Genomic DNA, 23,046 nt, shown 5'->3' with positions numbered 1-23,046 from the left:
CTGAGGACAAACTGAGACAGCACCAGTGCCGCCTGCCCTGTCTCTCTGTGGGGCCCGGGGTGCCGGCGGCCTGCCTCGCGTGCCGGCGGCACGTGGTGCGGCTCCTGCCAGGGCCGAGTGAGGCGGGGCGGCCCGGGCAGGCTGGAAGCGACATTGCTGTCCAGGCGGTAAGGGCAGCGGGGGGCCCTGCGGCAGCTCGTCCCGGCCACCGCCCGGGAGGCAGCTTCGCGGCCCGGCCGCCATCGTTAGGTTTCAGGGTACACGGGCGCGGCGGGCGGGGAGACCCGGGGGCGCGGCCCCGCCCCCCTGAGGCTCCGCCCCCGGCCTTGGCGGGGGCGCGGGGCCCGCGCTCGCCCCGTGAGGTCACTTCCGGGCCGGGCGGGAAGCGGCGGGCGCGCGGCCGGATTTGAATCGCCCAGCGCCGCGCGGCTGCTCCGGTACCGGCCCCGGCGCCGGCCGAGGCCCCGCCATGCCCATCCGGGCCCGCTGCACCATCTGCTCCGACTTCTTCGACAACGAGCGGGACGTGGCGGCCGTGCCCTGCGGGCACACCTTCCACCGCGCCTGGTGAGCGCCCCGCCGCCGGCGGGGACCGGGGTTGGGGGGGACCGGGGGGGGGTGCCCTGGCCGGGCCCGGCAGCCCCTTACCCCCGGAGACATCTCCCCTCGCCCCGGGCTGCTTCCCCCCCCCCCCCCCCCACCCCAACTCCGAGGGGTTTTGGCTGTTCGCTGGGCTGCCGGTACCTGCCGTGACCCCCTTCTCGCCCTCCCCGCTGGGGCCCGGTTGCCGAGGGCTCTGCCTCGGCGGAGGCCCTGGCCGCTTTGGCAGCCGTAGCGGCAGCGATTCGGCTGCGCGGGGATTTAGAGGGGCTCACGGAGCTGCCGCGGGAGCCTCGGCTGCATTGTCACTCCTCTGCCTGCGGTCGCCCTTCCGCGGGAGGGCCGGTGCCAGCAGATCGCTCCTACACAGGGTGTTTATCTGGAAGGAGCGGTGTTAGATGACGAGCAAAGCCTCCCAGGCGATTTCATGCTTTTGCTGGAACTGTTTTGCAAGCGTTTGTGTTGGAAGGAAACGGTTCTTCTGAGGAAATAAATTCTGTGTGTGGGGAGGGAGCGGGCGTTTGCTTTTCTGGCTGGCTAACTTGGAGAGGGACCACCGCTCGCAGGTGCGATGGTCACCTCTTCACCAGTGGTGCAGCTCGGGCTCGCTTTTCTCTAACAACCGACGGAGGAGGGAGAGCTTCCAAAGGTAACCTGCCAGCTCCAGATTGTTACCCTGCTCCAAAAATAAACTGTTCTGAGTGTGACGTGATGGCTTGGTTGCAAAACGCGTTAGTAGCTCTCCTGGGGAGCCCGACAGGTTTGCATTCATCATCTCGGAGCAGAGACCGGCTCGATCTGCCTCCCTCTGCGGATGCATGTTCGGTGTCAGCGGCACCCTTTGGAGCTGACCAAAATGGGGGTCTCTCGGCTGTCGTATCCTGATATAGCAGCTCTTGTGCCACTCTGTGCGTGGATCCGTTCGCTCCTGCGAAGCTACAGTTGTTCAAAGGCTCTCTCCTAGGGAGATCTGAGCTCTGTAAAGACTCTGCCCTGGCAAAGATAAGCTCGCACGCTAAATTCAGCCGGGAATTGTCTCGGAGGCAAAGGTAGAGTGCGCGTGCTGGAACACGGCGCTCCCGTTAGCTGCACCTCTGGACTAAATGTTTGCATTCCTGTTTTTAGTTTGTAAAAAGGAGTCGTGACCTGCTGTCTCCTGGTGAGTTGGAGGGTAGCCCCTGGGAGCAGCGCTCCTGGATTTTAAGGATTTACCGTATGTTTTCTTTTCCTTTCTCAGTCTCATCCAGTGGTTTGACACAGCACCTAGCCGGACTTGCCCGCAGTGCAGAATCCAGGTAAAACCATCACCTAGGTACCCCTCTCTACTTCTATGGCACAATGCTCTGCAAACGGCACCGAGGAGCTGTGGCCTAGACCTCTGGTGATACGGGGAAAAGGCTCACGGTATGAAGCAGAGAGAGTTTTCTGTCACTTGTGGCTCTCCCAAAGGCTTAGGGGGTGAAGTCCCCTCGGCAACCCTTCTGATCAGAGGGGTGGTCTGAGGGTGCCTTGTTGCTGTCCGTATTGTAGCTTCTCTAGAAAGGGTCTCCGGGTTTTCACGGCTTTTATTTAGGCTGAGTAAGTATTGGCATAATGATAACAAGGGCTGGAAGGGGTTAATCAGGATATCTGACTTGTGTTTCTAGAGTACCCTGCTGCTCGCTGTCAGGTAAGCAGCCCAGTCTGCTGCGTATGGTCCTTGTGAGTCCTTGCTTTGCAGCACTCAGCCCTGCGTTGAGAAAAGCAAAGGCTGGGGAGGGAAGGAAGGATGTGCTCTGCTTCTGAGATGGGAAGCCGAGGCTTGGGGATCCAGTGGCTTAACTGGGACCTGAACTTCTTGGAAGTCCCTTGTGTCACCAGCCTTGACGCTGCCAGTAGGTCTTGGCGTGTAGTGGCTGCAGGAGATGTTGCCTCACACTCAGATGTAGGTTTTTAGCCAGCTGCAGCTTAGGCTTGTTCCGTGTTCGTGCTTCTTTCTTCCTCTCAAGGTCTTGGCCCTTGTTCCTTCCCTGACTTGTTGATTCCCTCTGTTCTTCACTGCCTCTTACATCTCTGGGTTACCATGGAGTTATCGCGAAATAACATCTTATGTAGCAGTAACTATGCAATTAGCTGGTGTCATGACTGTATATAATACTTAAAACACAAAGCTGTAACTGCATGGGGGAGGTGTGGAGAGCTATCAAATTCAATTACAGCACCTTCTGCCTGCAGAAAGCAGCACGTACTTCTGTCTTAGGATTTGGCATCATGTTAGCTCAGCATCAGCTGCTTGGGCCTTAGCTGCCAGAGAACAGACTCCGCTTGATTCAGAAATGCCTGAATCTTTCTGCTGCGGCTCAGGAGCTTGGCTGGAGTCGCGCTCCCAAAACTGAGTGGGGGGTCTGCTGCTGTGCTGATGAGCCAAAACAGAGCATCGTCACTAATGGTGTCGAGCATGTGATCTGAATTGCCTTTCATGGCCTTGTGACAAGATGGTACCTTCTCCCCTCCATCTGTCTTCCGTATGTGTTGTGTTTCCATATCTGTGCCCATCGACCTCTTCTGTCTCCTATGTTTAGGTCAGCAAAAGACACATCATCAGTAAGCTGTTTTTTGATGTTGCCCTGGAGGAGCAGGCAGCACCAGATGCAGAGACCTTGCAGGTAATTTCACTGGGGGGTTCTTCCATTGTGTGATGCTTCAGCATCTTGGAAGCGTGGCCTGGGCTGCCAGTCCTCTGCTAACAGCTGCTTCCTGAGCTGGTGCTCCCTGTGCTGTGCTCATGTTTCAGACCTGAAGCACATCAGTGTCTCCTGCCTGTCTCTGTTCTTCCTCTTGGTCCTCGCCCAGTCTCAGCTCTGTTGTAAGGAGGTCTCCATGTGGTGGGTTAAGAGTTCCCCCGACCAAATCCCATGTGGTGATTCAAGAAGCCGCATCTACTTCACTGCTCTTCCTTCTGGTTCTCACCTTACCCGGAAACCTCCTGAAGCAGCATCAAATAAACATCCAATTGCTGCTTCTCCCTTTGGTCTCGAAGCCTTAGGGATGAGGCTACACAGCTTTTCCAAAAGGCAGGAGAAGGAAAATCCCAAATGCAATGAACAGGTGCCAGTGTCTGTGGCTTGGTTGGGTGCGAGCCCTGCTAACCCCTCTGGAAAGAAGGGGCTGTTAGGAGAAGTGCCACCTCTGTGCAGGTAGGTTTGTTTGCACAGACTGTAAGGAAGTGGGGCAGGGTGGTGTTAAAGTCGTGGTTCCCCAAGAGAAATTAGGAAAGGGACTGCCTGAAGCTGCACCAGCAGTGCTGAGGCTGGGACCCTCGGGGGGGATGCTGGCTGGAGCTGGGGTGCTGGGTGATGTTCTCCAAGTACCACCCATAGTTGTGGAGAGCTGTGGGTGAGAAGGGATGAATGCAGAGTGGCTGTTCCGTGTTCTTCTCTTTTGTTTAGTGTGGATGAAGCATGGCTCCTTATGTCTTGGAGTTATCTGTTCCAAAAAGAAAAAAGTAATCTGTTGACCTTGGTATAATGGGATGCTTGTACCCTCTTGTGTTTAGAATCAGCATGTGCAGCAATTACCATAATTAGCAGTTGCCATGACAATGCTATATGTATATCGTATGTTTTTAAAATAAAGCCAGCCAGACTGTAATGTCAGTAGCACTGTCATTCTCAAAGACCGCTAATAAAGAAACTGAAGGCCAAAGTATGTGTGCTGAGGAAATGAAAAAGCATCTCTGGGCTCTTGAAGCTTGTGTGCCCTAGAAGCAAAGCAATGCCTCGGAGCGGATAAACATTGCCTTTAGTACCTATTCAGATCTGTTCTCACAAGTGTAAATAGATGGGTGACTCGGAAATGGGTTGACTGGAGAAAATTGCCCTAGAAAAGCTTCCTGTTCCCTCTCACCCCCACCCCAGGATCTAAGATGGGTTCCCCCAGCCTTCCCCTTCAGGCAGGCTGTGCTGAAGAACTGCTGCCTTGCTCAAGGGCTGGACTGTGGAGCTGCTCCTGCACAACAAGCTTGATGGTAACTCCTCATGCTCCTGCAAAGTTTGTTGTGTGGCTGTCAGAGCAACGTCTAGCCCTGAGTGTGCAGCTTTCCTCATGACAGCCGAGGTCACTGTCTAATGGGAAAGAACCAGATATTTTCTGCGTAGATGAGCGTAGTTTGCATGGGTATCTACTGCCCTGTGCACTGATTTGGGTTGCTGCTGGGCTGATGCTGGTTTGTCACTAGTTCCATGTTGAGTGCTGCCTTGTTTCTGGAGGATATGGAGCACCTTAAGAACACGGGTGACCATCATGGGTGGGATTTAATGTCCATTTAGACTGGAGTTCTGTCAGCAAAAAGAATTGGTGACTTCCTCAGCCAGAAGTGATTTCACCTGAAAAAGCCCCCAAATCCAGGGTTTGTTCCCATCCACTGCCTGTCCCTCCAAGAGCCTGGCCGTAGAGTGATACTTGGCTCCGTAATCAACTGGAGCTGTATCAGTGCAGCCTGCAGATGTCCTGAAATGAGCATTTGGCCTCCTGCCATGAAAAGGTTGGACTGGGGTGAGGGAGTGTGCTTCAGTGTGCTAGAAAGCCAAATGCATAGCTGTGGTCTGCTTGTCATCTTGTAGAGACAAGCTTGGGATGCTCTTCTGAGAACCAGTGTTCTGTACCCAGTTATAAGGGGTTGGAAGAGCTCCCTTATAATCTGAAACATTTTCCTGTTGTTGTGGAATTATCCAAATTATCTTTTGCATAATAATTGTCTTGGTGCTATTCCTCACTCTTGCTCCTGCTCTGAAATGTTTACAGTCAAAGGAGTGCTGGGGCTGCTTTGCTTCCTACCACCAGGCATCGGTTTCAACTGAAACACTGGAGGGAACTTGCTTCCTTGGAGTAGCTGCAGACCACAGGGTGAACACTGTGACATGTCCAAGCATTTCTGGGTGCTGAGCCTGGGTTTATCCTGTATTGCTCTTAAAGATGGTCCTCAGTGGTCAGAACAGTTCTCTGTGTGGCTGTGCCCAGAGCAAGAAAGGTGTGAGCTTTGGGGGGTAACACCTCGGTGAGGCCATCTGGAACCTGCCACTTCCAGTCACTTGTGATTTGGGGAGCCAAGAGTCCTTCTTCCAAAGGAGACTAGGAGACTTTGGTTTGTTCAGCTTGCTGAAAAGGAGGCAGGAGGTGGAGGATTCCTGCCTGTAAACCTGCTGGGGAGGGTAGAAACCTGGGAGGACAGCTGTCTCTTTGTGTCAGGATATACTCATTTGATCTTGGGAAAATGTGGTCTTGTAACTTAGGCTGGCAGAGAAAGGAGAGCTTCTATCAGAGGAGTGAAGATTGGGAGCAGCCTTTAGGAGCTGTGGTGGAGGATGAGGGATTTCAGATTAAGTTGATGAATGAGGTAATGTTACATAGCTGCCCGCAGTAGCCCAGGATTTCTTTGCTATCAAGCTAATTAGCCCATCTTGTGAGCTCACTAATCGTTCCTGAATAGGACTCTGAGGAAGCTACTCCAGAATAGTTCCTGCAGCAGAGTTAATTCCATGTCAGCCCTCCAGCTGTTGTACCCCCGGGGGCAAATCCAAGTCAGCTCTGCTAGGCTTTGTGTTTAGTCCCTTTTGCTTATCGAGCTTTACATCCCATATTCTCTTTCCTGCCTTTATTGTCACTAGCAGAGCTTTGCTCTGCTCCAGTCAGATCCATGGTCACTGGTGTAGTGCTATTCTCAGCTCAGATTTGCATGTAGCGTTCTGGGTTGCACAGATTTGTGTGCTCTGCTTCAGTACTGTGTTGGCATTTTATTGTGGTTTTATTCCACTGCAGTTCCTGCCTGACTTGTTATGTGCTTTCCTCTGCAGTTCTCTAACACAGCTTTTTAAGTAATCTTCTGTTGACTCTTTCCTGTATATATTTCTCTCTTGCTCTGTTTTTTTTTTTTAAATATATATATATTATATATAGATAACCTCTCTTTGTAACCTCTCTACGTTTCCTTTGGCTATTTGCCAGTGTTCATAAGTCATATCACTTTGTTATGTATAATTTAAACTGTGGGGCATTTGCTGCCTCTTTCTGATCCTTAATGAAGGCGTTGGAAACATTTGATGTTCCTCAGACCCTTGTGGCACCCAGGAGATGTTGTGCATCCTCAGTTTGGTATGGTATGGATTGGTTTATCGGTGATCTGCTTATGGCCATTTGACTGAGCTGTTAGCTCATACCAGCAGCCTGAACTGCAGTGACTTCAGTGTCTGTCAGAATGCTAGCTGGTGCCTTTTGATTGTATGCTTGGTTACCTTTTCAGATGTTTGGACATGCTCTTCCGTCTCCCACCTGCACCTGATTAAAGTTCACTTCAGTTCAAAGCAACTCTCAATCCAGTTAGTCTGGCAACATCCCTGCCTTATTGCCTTGTTTAGGTAAAACATTATAAAAATTGTTCCTGTCTGATTTCCTGTGTTTCCCTGAGAGCCTTCCAAAATTATTCAGCTAAAACAAGATGACTGACAGTGTGAGAAACACAAGGTTGACAAGGCTAAGATGAAACTGGGATCTTCTCTTCTCCCCCTGAAGAGTGCCAGTTGGAGGTGCTCTTTGCATTCCCTGCGATAGTACTTGCTTGTAACTTGGTGCTTGCTGTTACCGTGTTCCATTCTTAGCACCTAGCTGGTGCAAACGTCCTGCCGAGAAACCTCTTGGGTCCTTTTAAGATCTGGTGAAAGCTCCTCTGCAGTGCGTTTCCTAATTGGGTTTTCTGTGTTGTGTTTCAGAATGAACTGGACAAGGTGAAGGCTCAGCTCTCTGTGAAAGGTGAGTGCCAGCTGCCTGCTGGGGATCAGCCGCCCATGGTCTGTGGGTCCTGGGCTCTGTCTATGCTAGGTGGCATGCCCAGGCCTGAGAAAACCCTATGCAGAGCCCACCCCTCTCTGAAGCTGAGGGCATGGAGCAGGCTGTAAACTGTTTTGCTGGAGCAGTTTTTTCAGAGCTTTTTCTGAAGTGAGACCACCCAAAGCTGTACAAAGCTTGTATGACAGAGCCAGAGTCCGCAGTCTGGCCCAGCTCTGCTGTAACTGGGGTGTTCTGTGCAAGTTTAGAGATATATATGCAATTTTTCTGCCCCTCTTCCTAATCACAAGCTACAGAATTGCAGAACAGCTATATCTCGAGCAGGCTTGCTGAAAGCAAAACCCTTGGTTTGCTCACTGGGAAATTCACAGCTGCATATGGCAAAGGCTCATTCCCCCTAACAGATGAAGGGGTAAAAGTAGTGCCCAAAAGCAGCAATGGGAAGGTTTTGGATTTGTTTGGCTGTTGCAGTGCCACATGTGTCGCGCGAAGAGCAGACGGAGTTCAGTGTGTGTGCGCACTTCCATTTTCCCATCTTTAATTTTAGAGGATGTTTGAGGGAGGCAGGAAAAGCAAAAGCCCTGGAGACTTGTCGATGGGTTTTAAGCATCGTCTGTAGGCAGCCTGTCATCAGAACATGAGTCATGAGCAGCGAAAGGAAAATGTCAGTCTGAGTGACAGAAATCCAAAGACACACTAGCAGAAGGGGAAAAAAAAAAGATCTTTAAAGAATGCTGGGGGCTCACCCACGCCGCGAGAGTTGTCTTTCCTCTGCCTTCCCTACATGCACGAGACAGACATGAATAGCCAGTAGATTGAGGATTCAGTCCTTAGCCTGAGAGCAGAATTGGATGGTCTGCACATCTCTATTCTGAGGCCCGTTCTCTTGCCAGCTTGGTTGAGTTTAGTGACTTGGTAGAGAGCCAAATCTTCTGGGGAAGGTGGCTGGGATTCTTGCTAGGATGTTATCCAAGAAAAACTGCTCGAAGGCCTGCTCATCTTCTCAGCTTCTGGTGAGTAGAGGTTGGATTTGACATTCCCTTGTCCCATTCTCTTTTCATATTGGAAATGAGAAGCTCCTTTCCACCTCCTGCCTCTTTTTGCTGTGGGCACTCTGCTCTCTGGTGGTTCTTGTGTATAAATTCTTCACTTAAAGATGTGCTCTGTGCTGTGCGCTGTAGAGGAGCTGTGTAATTGCCAGTCTCTGATCAGCTTGCAAATGGCTCTAGAGGTGCTGAGCTCTAGGCAGACCCAGCAGGTGCTGTGGGAGGCACTCTGAAAGAGCTGAAAACTCACTCCTGCAGCATGGGGAGGTTTGACTCCTGCCATCTGCCTCTGGGCAGCTAGGAATGAAGGAGGGGGAAGTCCTAACTCTTTTACTAGATGTGGAGTACCTGCAAATGCAAGGGAGTGTCTCCAGGCTGTGGTGCCTCTGGTGAGGAAGGGTTATTCAGATCAATAGAGAAAAAATGCTTTGCTAAGAAAGAAATGCTTTTCCCTAGCCACCTGCATGCTTCTGCTGGGATATGTTCCTCTCTTCTTCCCCAGTCCCACGTGGCTCTTCTACTGTCTGGTCAAGCAGTGAAAGTGCACTGCAGGTCATGCTTCCATGGGATGTGGTGGCATAATTTGAAACTGGATCGTTCGCAAGGAGAAAAAGCTTTTTGGAAAGGCATTGATTGGCTCTCCACTATTGTCAGGCTGGAGTCACGGACGATTTTAGCAAAGACAGGAGATGCTGAGCTGAAGACTTTACCCTGCCTTCGGCAGGGTTAGATGGAGAGGTTGCTGCTTTCCCTCACTGCCCAACTGCTTCGAGCTTTCCAGTGATGCTGGCTGTTCCCGGCTTAGGTCTGTCAGCTCCCGATGGTGGTGGTTGCTTTGTGAGCTGTTCTTGCCTCGTCTCCACAAAACAAATTGAAATCTGATGTTGTTTTCTACCACCTTCTCTCTGGTGGTCAGAGGCATGTGCTTTGTTCCTGGATTGCCTGTGTGGGGAGGGACTGCAGGACTCTGGTTTTGTGACCTGCAAAAAGTGGGTGCTCTGGGGAATCTACTTAAGCTGTCGCATGTCCTGCAAAGTCCCCAGTGCCAAGCAGAGCTCTGGTTTACTGCCTCTTGCCCTCCGACATAGGTGCGTGGTGAGGGTACTTGCAGCAGCGTGGTGACGCAGCAGCGTGGTGACGCAGCAGCATGGTGGATCACTGTATGCAGCTGCCTGATGGCCCCTGAAGGGCTTCCCTGCACCTAACGCTCCATGTGGAGAGGATGGGCTCAGGGGTCAGCTCTCCAGCCCTGTGACAGCTTGGTGTAACTTGAGAACAGTTTTCCCAGTGCAAGCCTGGCTGTGAGAGCATGCAAGAGTTAAGATGCTTCAGCTTAATGCAGGGCTGGCACTGGAAGGCTATTAAAGGGAACTTGTTATCTTTAGTAAAGAAAATCTTGAAGCCTGCTGGCACTGGGAGAAGCAATTGCTCAGTACAGTCCCTGGTGCAGACAGCACTTAGGGAAATGGCTCTCTGCAGGAATGGCCAACTCCTAGCAGCCTGCAGCCTGAGGCTGCAAGCAGTGTCTGTTGTGCTCCTGCTGCTGTGGGGCAGCTGAAGTCTGGGTTACTGGGCCATGACCTTTTTCTTTTTTTTTCCTTTTCCAGAGAAAGAAAAGCGGGAATGCCAGGCTGTTGTGGATGGGCTGAGGGACACTCTGGATGTGCGCAATGCCACAATAGAGTCGCTCCAGAAGGTGCTAGGAGAGACAGAGATGCTGTGCTCCTCTCTCAAGGTACCTTTCCTGTCCCCGGCAGGACTTTAACACTAACCATTGCACAGTCGGTGTTAGTTTTGTTGAAGATCTCTGCAGGCCCTGCTAATAAAGAGATTGTGCTGGTGGGATTTTGGATCTGGTGCCTCGAGACTCCTGTCTGCTTGATCTCTGAATGACAGAAGGGTGGTGTGGCTGGGTTTTGGTTTTATTAATCTGAAGCAAGTGGTGTCACTGGTCTTGAGGTCCTGAGTGCACTCCTCCTGGGGGTGATTCAGAAGTGTAAAAGCCAGGCCTGTGGCTTGCATACAAGTGGCTGCATGCTCAAGGCAGCGGTGGCTGGAGTGGGGGAGGGACGCCAGCCCAGCCTGGGGGATGCTGACTGAGCCTTGCTAATGAAGTGGCAGCGCTGATCATAAAGGTAGCAGCATGAACCGAGAGCGGGAACTGGCCCCAGCGCCCTATTGCCGAAACATTGGCTCCCTGTGGCAGAATGTTCTTCTGAAATGGGTTTAGGCCAGGCGGGATTCAAGGAAAATTAGTTTCTTAGTTTGACTGGAGGAGAAATCAAACTGAAATATATGGAGGGGGAGTTGCAAGCTTCAGCTGAGTGGGATTTGGTCCAGCTAACTCTCCTGTCTCTGTTCTGTTGCCAGGGCTTTCCTTTGGTTAGGTTAGTAATATGTGAAGTCCAGGGATCAAATATTCCTGTTGTGTTTCAGCGTGCAGTGACTCAGGGTGTGATCATGTACTGTGCATAAACAGCAAGTGGAAGAGGGTAAGAGCAGGAGCCGCTTTGTTGGGATGTCTGGTAGTGAGCAGAGCGACTTTGCCTTGGTGGTGGGATGGGATGGGCAGTCTCCACTATGTGAAGATGACGTGCCTGTCCCAAGAAGATGAGGTTCAGGCAGGTGGGGTTCTGAGCTGCAGGCTGAAAGGCAGGGTAGGGGTCAACTGCACTTCTCCAAGATCTCTGCCCACTGGAGTACGGGTCTGACCAAATAGCCTAAACTGCATCGTGTTCCTTGACCTGCAAGGCCAAGTGGCCCAGGGAGAGCTTGTAGATGGGTTGTGGGTCGTCTTGCTGTATGTCACCTGCAGCTGGGCTCTTCCTGAGAGGAACCAGTCCAGGGGGTCTCCCTGGTGCTAGCAATGTGGTGCTGTCACAGGGCAGGAGAGATATAGTAAGGAATTAATGCCAGACAGGCCTTGCTGTGAGCCAGCACAACTTTTTTTGCCTGACCACGGGTTTATAACCAATCTGCTTGCGTGTAAAGGCAGCTTGGGCCTGTGTCATCCCAGAGATGCTTCTGGGATCCTGGGTGTACCAGTGGCAGGATACTTCTGATGCTCTCTGCTCCTGCAGAAACAATTGTGATAGTGGAAGCTGGTGCTTGCTGCTCAGCTCAACATCTCTGTTCTTGGCTTTCCTCCCTTGGCACCTCAGGAGGAGGCTCTGTGGTTATCTTGCCAGTTACAAAACCCTCAGTGTATGCTTAAGTCCTTTTAATGAAAACTGGGCAGGGCAGAAGGATTAGGAACCTGGAGGTATCTTTTCTGTGGTGTACGGGGTTTCCCAGCTGAATGCCAAGCACTGTCTTATACTGCATCATTAAAGATTAAAGCACTAAACTTCTGCAGTGAAAATACAGGCTTAACTAGCTGTGACGCAGGTCAAGCCCACAGACTGCAAGCCGTTCCTGTCCTGCCAGCACTGTCAGCTGCTACTGAACCTCTGTGCGAGAGTTTGCTGCCATTTCAGACTGTCTGAGGCTAGGGATTCTGCTCCAACCTGGCACAAAAGACTGCTTTGGGGATCTAAAGTATAGAGAGCTCTGCTTAGGAAGAGCCCAAGATGGGGTCTGCTTAAGCAAGAGCAACAAGTGAGTCTGCAACACTATCCTGTCTGCAAAGTCCCAGCAGTTTCACAGCTGTTTGGTCTCTGTGGCAGGAAGCAGCTAAAATCCTTTAACTTCTGTGTGGAAGGAGCTTTATGAGGCAATAGTCTCTGGCCATGCTTCTCCCTGGAGTCAGCACCGTGCTGAAACCAGACCCAGAGCCTTTTGAAGGTGCTGTGTGAGGTGCCCAGGCATGCACAAACCTAGACAACATACATGCGTTGGAACGGTGCTAATTCAGGCCAGCTTTCCTCTGTCCTCTGCCACACTGCAGATCCGTGCTTTTTCAGCTCAGCTGAGGTTCACCGTTACTGCTGCCTGCTACTGGAGAGCCTGGAAAGGTGCTGGCTGCAGTAGCCTTGCAGCCTCTCCAGGCAGGTGAGAGAAGTGCCTGGGTGGGTGTCTGGTTTGGCTGAAGTCTCCCAGAAGACACCCACTCAGCATTCCTATTTATGCTCTAGGCAGCTAATGGCAAGGTGAATTGGGAGGCTAAAGTAAAGGGATCAGCTGTGCATGGAGGAGAAAGCAATAGCAAGGTTTGCTTGCTGTGGACTCCTTTGCTTTTGAAAAACAAATTGTCGCTGTGTACAGGGTACCGCGCAGCTCCACAAATGCTCCCAGCAGAAAGGAAGCTACGATGCAGTTTCAGCGCCAGACTCATCTTGCGATTAGCACTGAGACCCTGCTGCGTTTGCAAGGAGCAGAGCTAGGGGTGCAGTGGGGAGGGAGCTAAACTCTCCTTAATCCTGGGCTGCTGAGGTGGTGATAGCATTAAGAGCCAATGTATGCTCCCAGCTGCCCGCAGTGCGCATAAGCCAGAATGTTTCTCTAACAATCCCTGGAGCCTTCCTAACGGTCTGTGTGTGCTTGCTTCTCTGCAGAAGCAGATGAAATTCTTGGAGCAGCAGCAGGAGGATAACAGAAGTTCAAAGGAGGAGGCCCGCCGTCTGCGAAACAAGCTGAGAACCATGGAGCGGTGAGATCCCCGGCTCTCCCTGGGCCTTGCAGGCTGGGCTGCGTGCCTCTCCCCCTCTCAGAGAGGGAGGGAGGGGTCCTGCTGTGCCTGCTACAACATCCACCACCACACGCTGGGTCATCTTACCCCATACAGTTGGAAATGGCTGCATTAGCAGGCCTGCCCTTGACTGTCCATGCTCTTGCCCCTGCTATGTTTCTAGACGGCTGCTCTCCCTAAACAGCAGCAAGGCATGGTACTGTGTGCAGACTGGCCTCATCTCCAGTGCTCTGAGCGTGGCTATGTGCGGTTCGTGTTATCAGAGGACACTGGGGCAGAATCCCAGCCCAGGAACAGAGTCAGCCATGGGGCTATAGGGCCCGAGAACTGGGATGTTGGCCCCATGTGCAGTATGTGTGTACAGCTGCCCCTTCTCTAGTCTGTCCATGCAGTGCTACTCTTCCCTAGGAAAAAGCCCTGCTTGTGGTGGGGCAGTTGTCTCTTTCCCCGTGACATCCAGAGTGCCTGCAGCAGGAGCTTAGGCTGCACCAGCTCCTTGGGGGGAAGCAGGGCTCCAGTCTCTTTCCCAGCTCTGTTTGATGGTACTTTCTTTACGTGCAGGATTGAGCTGTTGCTTCAGAGCCAGCGCCCCGAAGTGGAGGAGATGATCAGAGAGACGGGAGTTGGGCAGGCAGCGGTGGAACAGCTTGCGATCTACTGTGTCTCGCTGAAAAAGTAGGTGCTGCAGGCTTGGCACAGCTGGCTCGTGCTGTCCTGGGTGTGCCCAGGGAGAACCCTTGGCTGAGTATCAGCAGGCACACAGGCTCTGCGGGGCTCTTGCTGCCTGTTTGGGCCTCCGCTGGGTTTTGACTGACAGATCCTGGGGACCTAGATTGGAGCCTGTCACACTGAACTGTTCCTGTTCTCACTGTATTGACATGCGTGTCACCATGGGAACTGTCTCCAGAGTTGTCAGTGCACCTATGAGGTGATGATTATTAATTCCCTCTGTTCCCCTCTCGTGCCTGGGGGAAATGAGTGGATGAGGGGCTCCGGGTTGTACCCTCTGCTGCATTGCACTGTGCAGCTGTGGCCTCAAGTGCTCTCTGGCAAGGCGAATCTGCAGTGTTGCCCTCCCCTACCTGGAAATCCATCTGGTCCTGCTGGGCAAAACCACAGCTTTTTTGGGTCCATTCTGATGGCAGTTGAATAATTGCAGCTTTGATACACAGCTGAAATGAGGCAAGTGTCCCTGTGGTGTAATTGGGAATGAATGTGCATGGCCAATATTGTGAAGTCTTTGAAAAGTCACTTGAAGCGAAGTCCCCTATTTGCTGCCAGCATGGAGGCTGCTCTGTTGTCTGTCTGAACTGAAATGTCTCTGGATCCAGTTTCCATTTTGCTGGTGAAATCTGTTCAGGCCCTGTTCTCAGGCATGGTATCCCATGCAGCTTTTTTCTGCCCTGTGGTGTAGAGGTATGTTTGAGACACTGTTGGTCAGTGTCGGTACACTCGGCTCTGTTCCCTAAAGGGCTTTGTGTCTCCTGGGTTTTCTCTGGTGGCTCTGCAGTTGCAGAGCTTCAAATTAGGGGCCTTGGCTTGTCTCTGAGAAGTTCTAGCTCAATCCTCTCACAAACAGCATGCGTCTTCTGGTCTCTTTGCAGGGAATATGAAAACTTGAAGGAGGCTCGGAAGATCTCTAGTGAGATGACAGAGAAGCTGAAGAAGGAGCTGTTTTCTGTCAATAACAAGGTAAAGGGAGAGTGTGAGTTGCCAGGTTGATATCTGGTCTGTAGATACGTGTCAATAACTGTGGCCCAATCCCTCTGCAGTGACCCCCTCACACACTGAGCACTACTTGAGTGGTACAGGTGGTGTGGAAGTGTCAGGCTGGAGTTTCTGGGTCAGGGTGCGACGCTGCAGCGAGTGGCTCATGGGCTGTTGCCAGGAGTGCAGCCTCTGGGGACAGTGGTGTGGGGCAGCATGTGCAGAGCCAGCCGGAGTCTGGCAGGGAGCCTGGACTGGAAGGCAGCAGCATGCAGGTGCTCTGCTGCTTCCACTGGGTTCTGGAAGCAGCATTGCCTTCATCCTGCCACTGCTAAGCATGAGCTAGCTCAGCTGCCAGCCCCTCCTGCTGCAGAATCAGGCCCCTGGGAAAGGTGGGAAGGGGTTTGGAGCCAGCACCAGTTGAGCAGGGCTTAGCCCTGGCTTGGCACAACCACAGTCACACCCAGCCTCGTGCCTTCAGCTGACTGAACTGGGCCAGGGCTTCCATGTGATGCTATGCCCAGGCAGGAGAGGTTCCCAAAGTGCGGTGAGGATATGCAGGTGGCTCTGCACGGAGCCTGCCTGGGCTGGTCCTGACCTGGTGTGGAGCTTGGCCTGGCTGGGCTCTCTTAGCTCAGGTCAGGAGTCGCTTTCTGTCAGGTCTGGTAGCAAGTGCCCATGAAAAGTGTGTGCGTGTAGCCTTGCTCTCCAAGGTGCAGGTGTTCTCTGGAGCATCCCCATGTCCAAGCTCACAAAGTGAGAGACTGTGGGTGGCTTTGGCCTATTTTTCTTACTCAGCCATAGCTATTGTGGTCCCCTCAAATGGAGAAGGTGGTTCTCAGATTGCTGTGCTACTCCCCAAGTGAGTTTAACCCCTTACATGAGGTGCTGCTGCTGGAATCTGGCTGCTTCTGGCTGAGTCAGTGCCAAGCTGCAATCACCAGCTTGGGTCAGGAGGATACGAGTCAGTGCACTCAGGGCTCCAGGCTTGGCTGACAGAGAGGTGACTGTACTGACACTTTGTGGGCTGGCCCAGACTCCTGAACCCACAAGTCTCTGATGTGGTATCAGTCCACTTCTCGACCCCTGGTTCTGGCATGCTTCCCTGTTGAATCAGGCTTGTCCATGTGCCAGTACTGCTGATGCATAACCATTCTTCAGCCTGTGATTTGTAACTCCTGTGCTCTGGTGTGTCCAAAGTCCTGCAGGAACTCAGAATGCAGCCACCAAGAGTTAGAGCGGGGAAAAGCTGTCACCATCAGGCATAAATGCTTGGGAAATGCTATAGGAAGGTTTGTGTTGGGCAAGCAGCCCTGGAGATCCCTCTGCAGGCAGCTCGAGGAAATGGGCAGGCGTTCGGTTGCTCTGATACAGGAGAGATTGGTCAGACTGCCACAGGAAAATTGAGCCCTTAAACAGCGGAAAGTAGCATGTGCTGCAGAGCATACTGTTCTCACAGGGGATCTGCAGTCTCCCTTATCTATGTGTTGTAACCAGCACTCTGCTCTTTGGGGGTTTTATTCTGCAGCTGCATAAAACTGTTTCAGAGTTGGAGAAGACAAAGGAGGAGTTAAAAAGTACCCAGAAGGATCTGAAGAATGCAGACAAGGAGATCTTGGTGAGAATATCATTCCCTAGTCTGCAGTAACTGGCAGCTGGCCATGGCCTGCAGCTGCAAAGCCAGGAGTTATGCTGGCTTTTGCTCAGTGACCAAGTTACCCAGCCCACCTTACCTCTCTTATTTGCCCCCCCCCCAAGCTCCACCTGATGCTGATTTATGGAAAAGGGGCAAGGTATCTGCTACTAAATCTTTCCTTGTCTTGCTGTCTGCTTTCCCTTTTCCCTCCAGAGTTTGAAGAAAAAGATAGACATCCTGCAGGATACTCTGAAGGTCCCATCTGTAACCAGAGAGACACTCAGTCGACTAGTCTTTGAAAGGTTAGTGAAGTGCATCCTCAGATACAGGCCAAGGATGGAGATGGCAGATCAAAAGTAAGAGTTGACAGTTTAACTAGCTGGGGAAACAGACATGCTAGTCTGGCAGGCATTGCAGTAGCATGGTCTTTTTGCTCCTTGTATCCTACTTTGGTTTTTTTCTTGTTGCTGACAAGGTGCTGTTTGGTTTACCTGGAAAAAGTGTGTGTTTTGGAGGGTTTGGGTCAGGATGGGATGGAAGAATGGGCTAGGTTTTGACAAACTCTTTGTCACTATGTCCTGCCAGGGAAGTATCCCTAAAGCTGCTCTTCTCTTTGCCTTGGAGTTGGCCTTCCAGTGAGTGTGCCCGGAGATCTTAGCCAGGCAGAGGAACCTAGCCTGAAAAATGGCATCTTTTACATTTTTATCAAGCCCTTTCTTGTGAGGAGGCTGTGCTATTACCCCAGTACAGCAAGCTGGGTTGTGTACACAGAGCAGCAGTGTGCCAGCATGTTTGCCTGTGCTCTGGGTGCTGCTGTTATAGCACACGCCATCTGAGGGTGAACAGTAGTTTGGGACATTGACTATAAACTCTGGGATTCAGATTGTCCTTTCTTTGACTTGTAAGCAGAATGGGTCTCTGATCCTGGTCCCACTGCTGTCTTGCAACTCAGTCGTGTAGTGTGCAGCTCTATCTTCCTCTCATCTGCTGGGTGGCAGGCGGTGGCCTCCTGATGGCTGACACTTTGCATGGCCTTGCAGCCCCGCTCCCATAGAACTGCGGCACCCGAAGCTCCACCGTCCGGCCCACAGTGATGAGATCAATCTGGATGCTACTTTTGATGTGGACACCCCTGAACACGAGCCCTGCAGATCTCTCTTCAACCCTGCAAAAAGGCAGAAGCTGGATAAAAAGCCGTGAGTTTTCCCTCCTCTTTCTGCTTCTAAAGGAGATCAAAGTCTCACTTCTTTGGAAGTTGCTGTGTGAGATCAGATAGCTCTCCAGCTGCCTGATGTCGTGCTGCAAGTTTTGTCGTCATTTGCTTGGCCTTGTCTGTCCTTGCCAGCTCCACTTGAACAATAAATCTCTGCTGATTTGCTCCTTGGGCTTCTTACAGACTTCCCGTGGTAAATCTGGCAAAGAAAGTTCTGAAGGAAACAGTGGAGGTAAAAGGACTAATCTTGATTTTCTGTATGACCTCTTTGATTCTGCTGTTAATAAGCTTGGGATAAAGGACCCATTTTCTCCATGTCGGAGATGGTATGACCATAGACCGTCCAATCTATAGAACCACAGTACATGCTTCAAAGTGCTTTGCTTGACAGTCTCCTAGAAACACTGTATTGCTGCCTCAGGCCTCCTGGAATTGGGCGGGAAAGGGAGGGTAGGGATCCATGTGCTTCTTGCTGATTATCCTGCCTCAGATGTGCTTGGCAAACTCAATGTGGGGCTGACCATAAGGGCTGTGAGGTCAGCTAAGGGGGCCATTCTCTCAGCCTTTCTAGGTGGAATGTCCTGCTTTCCAGGCGCTGTTCCACATGAGCCCCAGTGGGAGGCTGGAAGCTGCTGTTCTTTGGCCTGACGTGTGGTACAGCAGTAACCATTACCCTAAATAGCTGTCTGTGGTGTTAGTGCTCCCTGTATGTGGACCAAATTCAGCAGATCATGCTGGTTAAAGGGCTTTTCTCATTATTTTGTGGGACAGAACTGGGCAGATGATCTGGAGGATGATGCTCTTAAAGGACTCTTGCCAGCATGCATCAGGAACTCCGTTCTCTCCAAAAAGCCAGCTTCGGGTAGCTTGCTGGGTCCCCACAAGAACATGGGCACTGTAAGTATGACTGTCCAGTTGGTGAGCTTGTCGAGGGCTGGCACTGCACACCTCTGTCCTGAAGTGACCCTACAGGAGGAAGCGAATGAGGCTTTTACCTTGCCATGTACAGTGTGTGGAAAATAAATCTTGGAGCACAACCTGGCTACTTCCCAGTCCTGCAGAGCTCCAGGGATGACAGATGCTCATTCCCTTCCTGGCAACAGACTAAACAGCCCTCCATGTCCCATTCCTCCACCTCCCTGGAGCTTTGGGTGTTTTCCTTGTATTCCTCAGTCCCACTGACAAAATCCAAAGCCTTGCTGTTGCTTGGAAGGCTCGACTTCCTTCAGAAAGTGCCCAAGGTACCCAAACTTTACTAATACCTTTGGGTCTGTCTTTTTCCAAAGGTGAGGGCTTAGCACAAGTATTGAGTGTTTCCAGGTGCTTGTAACCCCACCCCAGAAGCTGTGGCCTGCAAGGCTCCCCCCTTCCCCATAACCAGCACAAGGAGAGAATAGCCAAGGCTCTGTGCTGCTTCTCCATACTCATTTCTTTCTCTCTCCTAGGTGAGAATGGGGTACGATGGCTTGGGAGGCAGAACAAAGTTCATACAGCCTGTATCCTTTCGTGCAGCTCACATGGCAGTAGTGATGCTGTGGGGACCTCATCTCTGTTCCTCCTTTTTGGTCTCAGTCATCCTGGGGAGTCCTGCCCTGCCCCATCGTCAAAAAATGAGCTGGGATCCTCAAGGAACCATCATATTTCTCTCTATCTGACTCTAAGCAAGTCTGAGCTCAGCAAAGGCATCAAGGACCTGAACTTGCCGAGAGCATTATCAGAGGTGGCTCATTCAGAGGAGCATATCAACTAGAAATCAGTACAGTTTGCAGGGACTGCCTATGCCCTTGGGATCTCTGAGCAGCAGCGTAGCACGGCCTCTTCCTGGCTGTGTGCCTGCCAGCCCATGCAGCTGAAGCCTTTGTTCCTGCGGGATGCTGCTGCCCTGCTGTGCCTGTCCTGGTGGGTAGCCCTGCAGCAGGTGAGAAGCAGCTGGGCTGAGCTCACCCAGCAGGTGGGGAGCTGCTCTGACTCCCACTCCTCACACAGGAGCAGTGTGCTGTCCCCTGCGGAGGCTGCCCCTCACCTGCCTTCCCCAGGCAGTATGTGGTACAGCTATGGCTCCGACACCTCTCTAGCTCCTGGTGCTGGTTTTGAGGGATTTTTGCTCTTTGTAGAAAACCAGGAGGCTGAAGCAGAGAAGTGATTAGCTGGAAGGTGTGACCTGCTGGGAAGCCTCAGGTGGCTGCTCTTGTGGAGGTATGGAGGTACCCAATGGCAGGGAGATGCTTGAGCCAGATCTCTGGGGCCAGATGTGCCCATGCTGCCAGCCTGAGGTGAATGGAGAAGGGTGGTGAGTTGGTGCTGGCTAGACACCAGGTGTCCACCAAAGCCACTTTATCACTTCCCCTCCTCAACTGGACAGGGAGAGAAAATATAACAAAAGGCTTGTGGGCTGAGATAAGGACAGTTTAATAAAGCAAAAGCAAAGGTTGTGCATGAAAGCAAAGGAAAACAAAAGATTTATTCTCCACTTCCTATCAGCAGGCAATGTCTGTCCACTTCCCGGGAAGTAGGGCTTCAGTATCCGTAGCGGTTGCTCTGGAGGACAAGTGTTATAATAACAAATGCCCCCTCTCCTCCTCCTTTCTCTTAGCTTTTATTGCTGCGCAGACACCATCTGGTATGGAATGTGCCTTTGGTCAGTTTGGGTCAGCTGTCCTGGCTATGTCCCCTCCCAAGATCTTGCCCACCCCCAGCCTACTGAGTGAGGTGGGGGGGAATGTTGGAGAGACAGCCTTGATGCTGCACCAGCACTGCTCAGCAGTAGCCAAAACTGGTGTGTTATCAACACTTTTCTAACTACTAATACAGAGCACAGTACTATGAGGGCCACCGTGGGGAAAATTAACTTCATCTCAGCCAGACCCAATACAAGGTGGGCAGCCATCCCAGTGCTGCCCCTCACACATGGCTGATGGAGGAGCAGCTCACTTCTCTAAGCCCGAGTGCTGCAGGTGTGCTGGTTTGTGTAACTGCAGTTCTGCTAGCATGGCCTGCGCCTGCCTTTCAGTGCTGCAGGTTTAGTTTTTGCCACTTCTGTGTCTGAATGGTGTGGGAGTTAAAAGGGACTTGCTGCTCTAAGGGCTTTTCTCTTGGGGTCACTCTGCCTTGGGAGGCTGCAGGCTCTGGCTGCTGCGCCTTTCCCTGCATGGTGTTGTGGCTCTGACATGCAGGGTAGATCCCAAAGCTCTGGTGGATATGCTTAAATGCTGTTTTGTGTGCAAAACAAGGAGGTAGCATGGAAGTGGGAAGCATTCCTTGACTTGTGGGACAGGACCGTGCCTGAGCTCTGCTGCTGTGAGTAGGGGGCAAAGCCCAGCCTGTCCTGCAGGGAGTTTTTCTTTGGGTGCAAATGTATGGCTAGGTCCCAGGTCTGTGGTTCAGGCTAGTCTGCAGCAGGTGTTGGATCACTTCTGTCCCCAGGGCCTTGGTCTGTACTTTCCTTGACAGTTTTCCCTTCAGACAAACCTGGCAGAAATCCGCCCATTAGCAGCGAGGAGCAAGAAGAAGAATGTCTCCAGGCCGGCGTCTGCAGCATCCTTGGCATCTTCCTCCAGCAGCAGCCAAGCCAGACTGGACAGTTTCCTGCAGTGAGAGCCCCTGCCTTCCCGGGGAGCAGCTGGGCAGGGCGGCTGCAGGGCAGAGCACACTCGCTTAGAGCCTGGCATGAAGCAATGTGCAACCACTGCTGTGCGGAGGGCTATTTGCAAAGCACCGGCACTGTGTTGTGGGTGAGATGAACTGCCCTGGGGAGAATGCCAGCCTTGCAGCAAGCTGACAGGAGACCAAGCCTCTGGCTAATGCTTGGACTGATTTATCCCCCGGTCGTTTTACCCCTCCTTTCTCCTGTTTTCATGAAGAATACACAAGGTTTTCTCATCTTCTGGCCTGCTCAGCGCTCTACACTTGCTGCTGCTGTTGAGTGCTCTGACATCGGGTGGAGCTGCACTTCGTGGATGTAGCTGCAAGCTAGGGGTGCAGGAAGGATATCTGGGATGTCAGTCTGGAGCGAGAGCAGGGAGAAGGGACCTGGACCAGCTCTGTGCCTGGTGTAAATAGTTCCAAGAAGGTTTCCTGGAGGAAGAAGTGTGCACAGGGCAGGGCAGCCCTGGCCTGTGTTGCTGTAGGGTGGCTGTATGTTCATCATCAAATTAAATACCTTCTCTCTGCTGCAGGCCTGTGTGGGTTGGGGAGACCCACAGACAAGCCTGGGGGATGTTCTGCCTTGCCCTGGCTTGGGCCATGAAGTCCACTGCATTTTTGCAGACTTGGCACTGAAATTGCTGACCTGGGGAGGAGGGTGTTGCGGGTGACCCCCTGCCCTGCTTGCAAATGGGGAGATTGGTGTGCTGATGTGAACTCTCTTCTTGGCATGTGTTGGTGTGAAACTCGTTTATGAATTTCTATTTTTTTTAATGAGCTTGTAGGGTTTTTTGTTCTCTTGTAACTGGTTTGCCTAGTGATTTGAGGGTTTGGAATGGCCTGAAGAAGTGCTGGAGAACTGCTGCCCTTCAGGAGAGGGGGTGACTGATGGGGCAGAACCCATCTGGGGTTCTTCAGGAGATCGCCTCTTGCCCCATGGCTGTAGCAGGGCTGTTCAAGCTGCCGGGAACAGATTTGGTGAGGTACCTTGCTACAGCACTCTGTACTGTACAAATCTGTGGTGTTTCCAACTTCCAGTTGCTTCAGGCTGAGAAGCCGCAGTACCTGGCCTGGCCAAAAACATGTCTTTAGGGAATAAAGTATACCGTTGTGCACACTTGTTAACACAACTGGCTTCTGAGCATTTTCCTCCCTAGTGCAGCTCAGGGTGGAGGGCTGAGCTCAGGTGCTGAGCGTGGGGTGATGGATGTGCCAGACCCCTCTGAAATGTTTGGGGCCAGCTCTCAGGAGATGGGCCCCTGCCGCAGGGAAGGGCTGCGGTGGGGTGAGGCGGTGGTGGGATGAAAGCGGTGCCGATCCCCAGGGCAGTGAGCAAGGCAAATGCCTGCAGAATATGAGCTGTGTCTTGCCTGCATCACTTGAGGCTGACTGCTGAATGACATGGAATGGGTGGAGAGTCTGGAGGAGAATGAGAAAAGAGGGTTCAGAGGGCTGGAAAACAAGCTTGGGGGGAAGGGAGGAGGGTCTTAAGCAGAGTTGATTCTGGAGAAGAGAAGCCTGGGAGAGGCTCTGTAAGGAGCCTTTTACTGCCCCTCTTGCATGGTGCACTCCTCTCTTCAAGGTAGGTACCTGTGTGTGTAAAGAGGTGACTGACTTGCTCTAGATCTCTCTGGCCTGAAGCAAGTTTAGGCAGACCCTTCTAAGGCGGCAGCAGTGAAGGTTTGGGTGCGTGGCTGGTGAGGGATGCGAGCTTCCATGGTGGGGTGCTGGAGAGCTGGTGATGTGTCAGTACCCA

The 23,046-nt window shown here is 52.2% G+C and overlaps 1 protein-coding gene across 2 annotated transcripts; it reads left to right on the top strand.

Annotated features, from left to right (window-relative positions):
* Nucleotides 1–409: 409 nt before the first annotated feature.
* TRAIP (TRAF interacting protein) lies at nt 410–22,203 on the top strand. 2 transcript variants are annotated; one of them, XM_052776512.1, is made up of 15 exons: nt 413–567; nt 1,838–1,895; nt 3,162–3,245; nt 7,344–7,383; nt 10,073–10,200; nt 12,959–13,053; nt 13,654–13,767; nt 14,697–14,784; nt 16,328–16,417; nt 16,649–16,737; nt 17,476–17,631; nt 17,832–17,880; nt 18,420–18,545; nt 19,094–19,144; nt 21,111–22,203. In XM_052776512.1, exons 1-15 carry the CDS (start codon nt 470–472, stop codon nt 21,240–21,242), a joined length of 1,398 nt encoding a protein of 465 aa, XP_052632472.1. In that variant the 5' UTR covers nt 413–469; the 3' UTR covers nt 21,243–22,203. The 2 variants fall into 2 exon arrangements, with proteins under 2 accessions (XP_052632473.1, XP_052632472.1); XM_052776513.1 differs by lacking the exon at nt 16,328–16,417 and having other exon boundaries at nt 410–567.
* Nucleotides 22,204–23,046: the final 843 nt, after the last annotated feature.

Source organism: Harpia harpyja, chromosome Z, assembly GCF_026419915.1.
Source record: "Harpia harpyja isolate bHarHar1 chromosome Z, bHarHar1 primary haplotype, whole genome shotgun sequence".
Taxonomy (NCBI): Eukaryota; Metazoa; Chordata; class Aves; order Accipitriformes; family Accipitridae; genus Harpia; species Harpia harpyja.
Note: the sequence above shows the minus strand (reverse complement) of the source record. Positions and strands in the feature narration are given on the sequence as shown.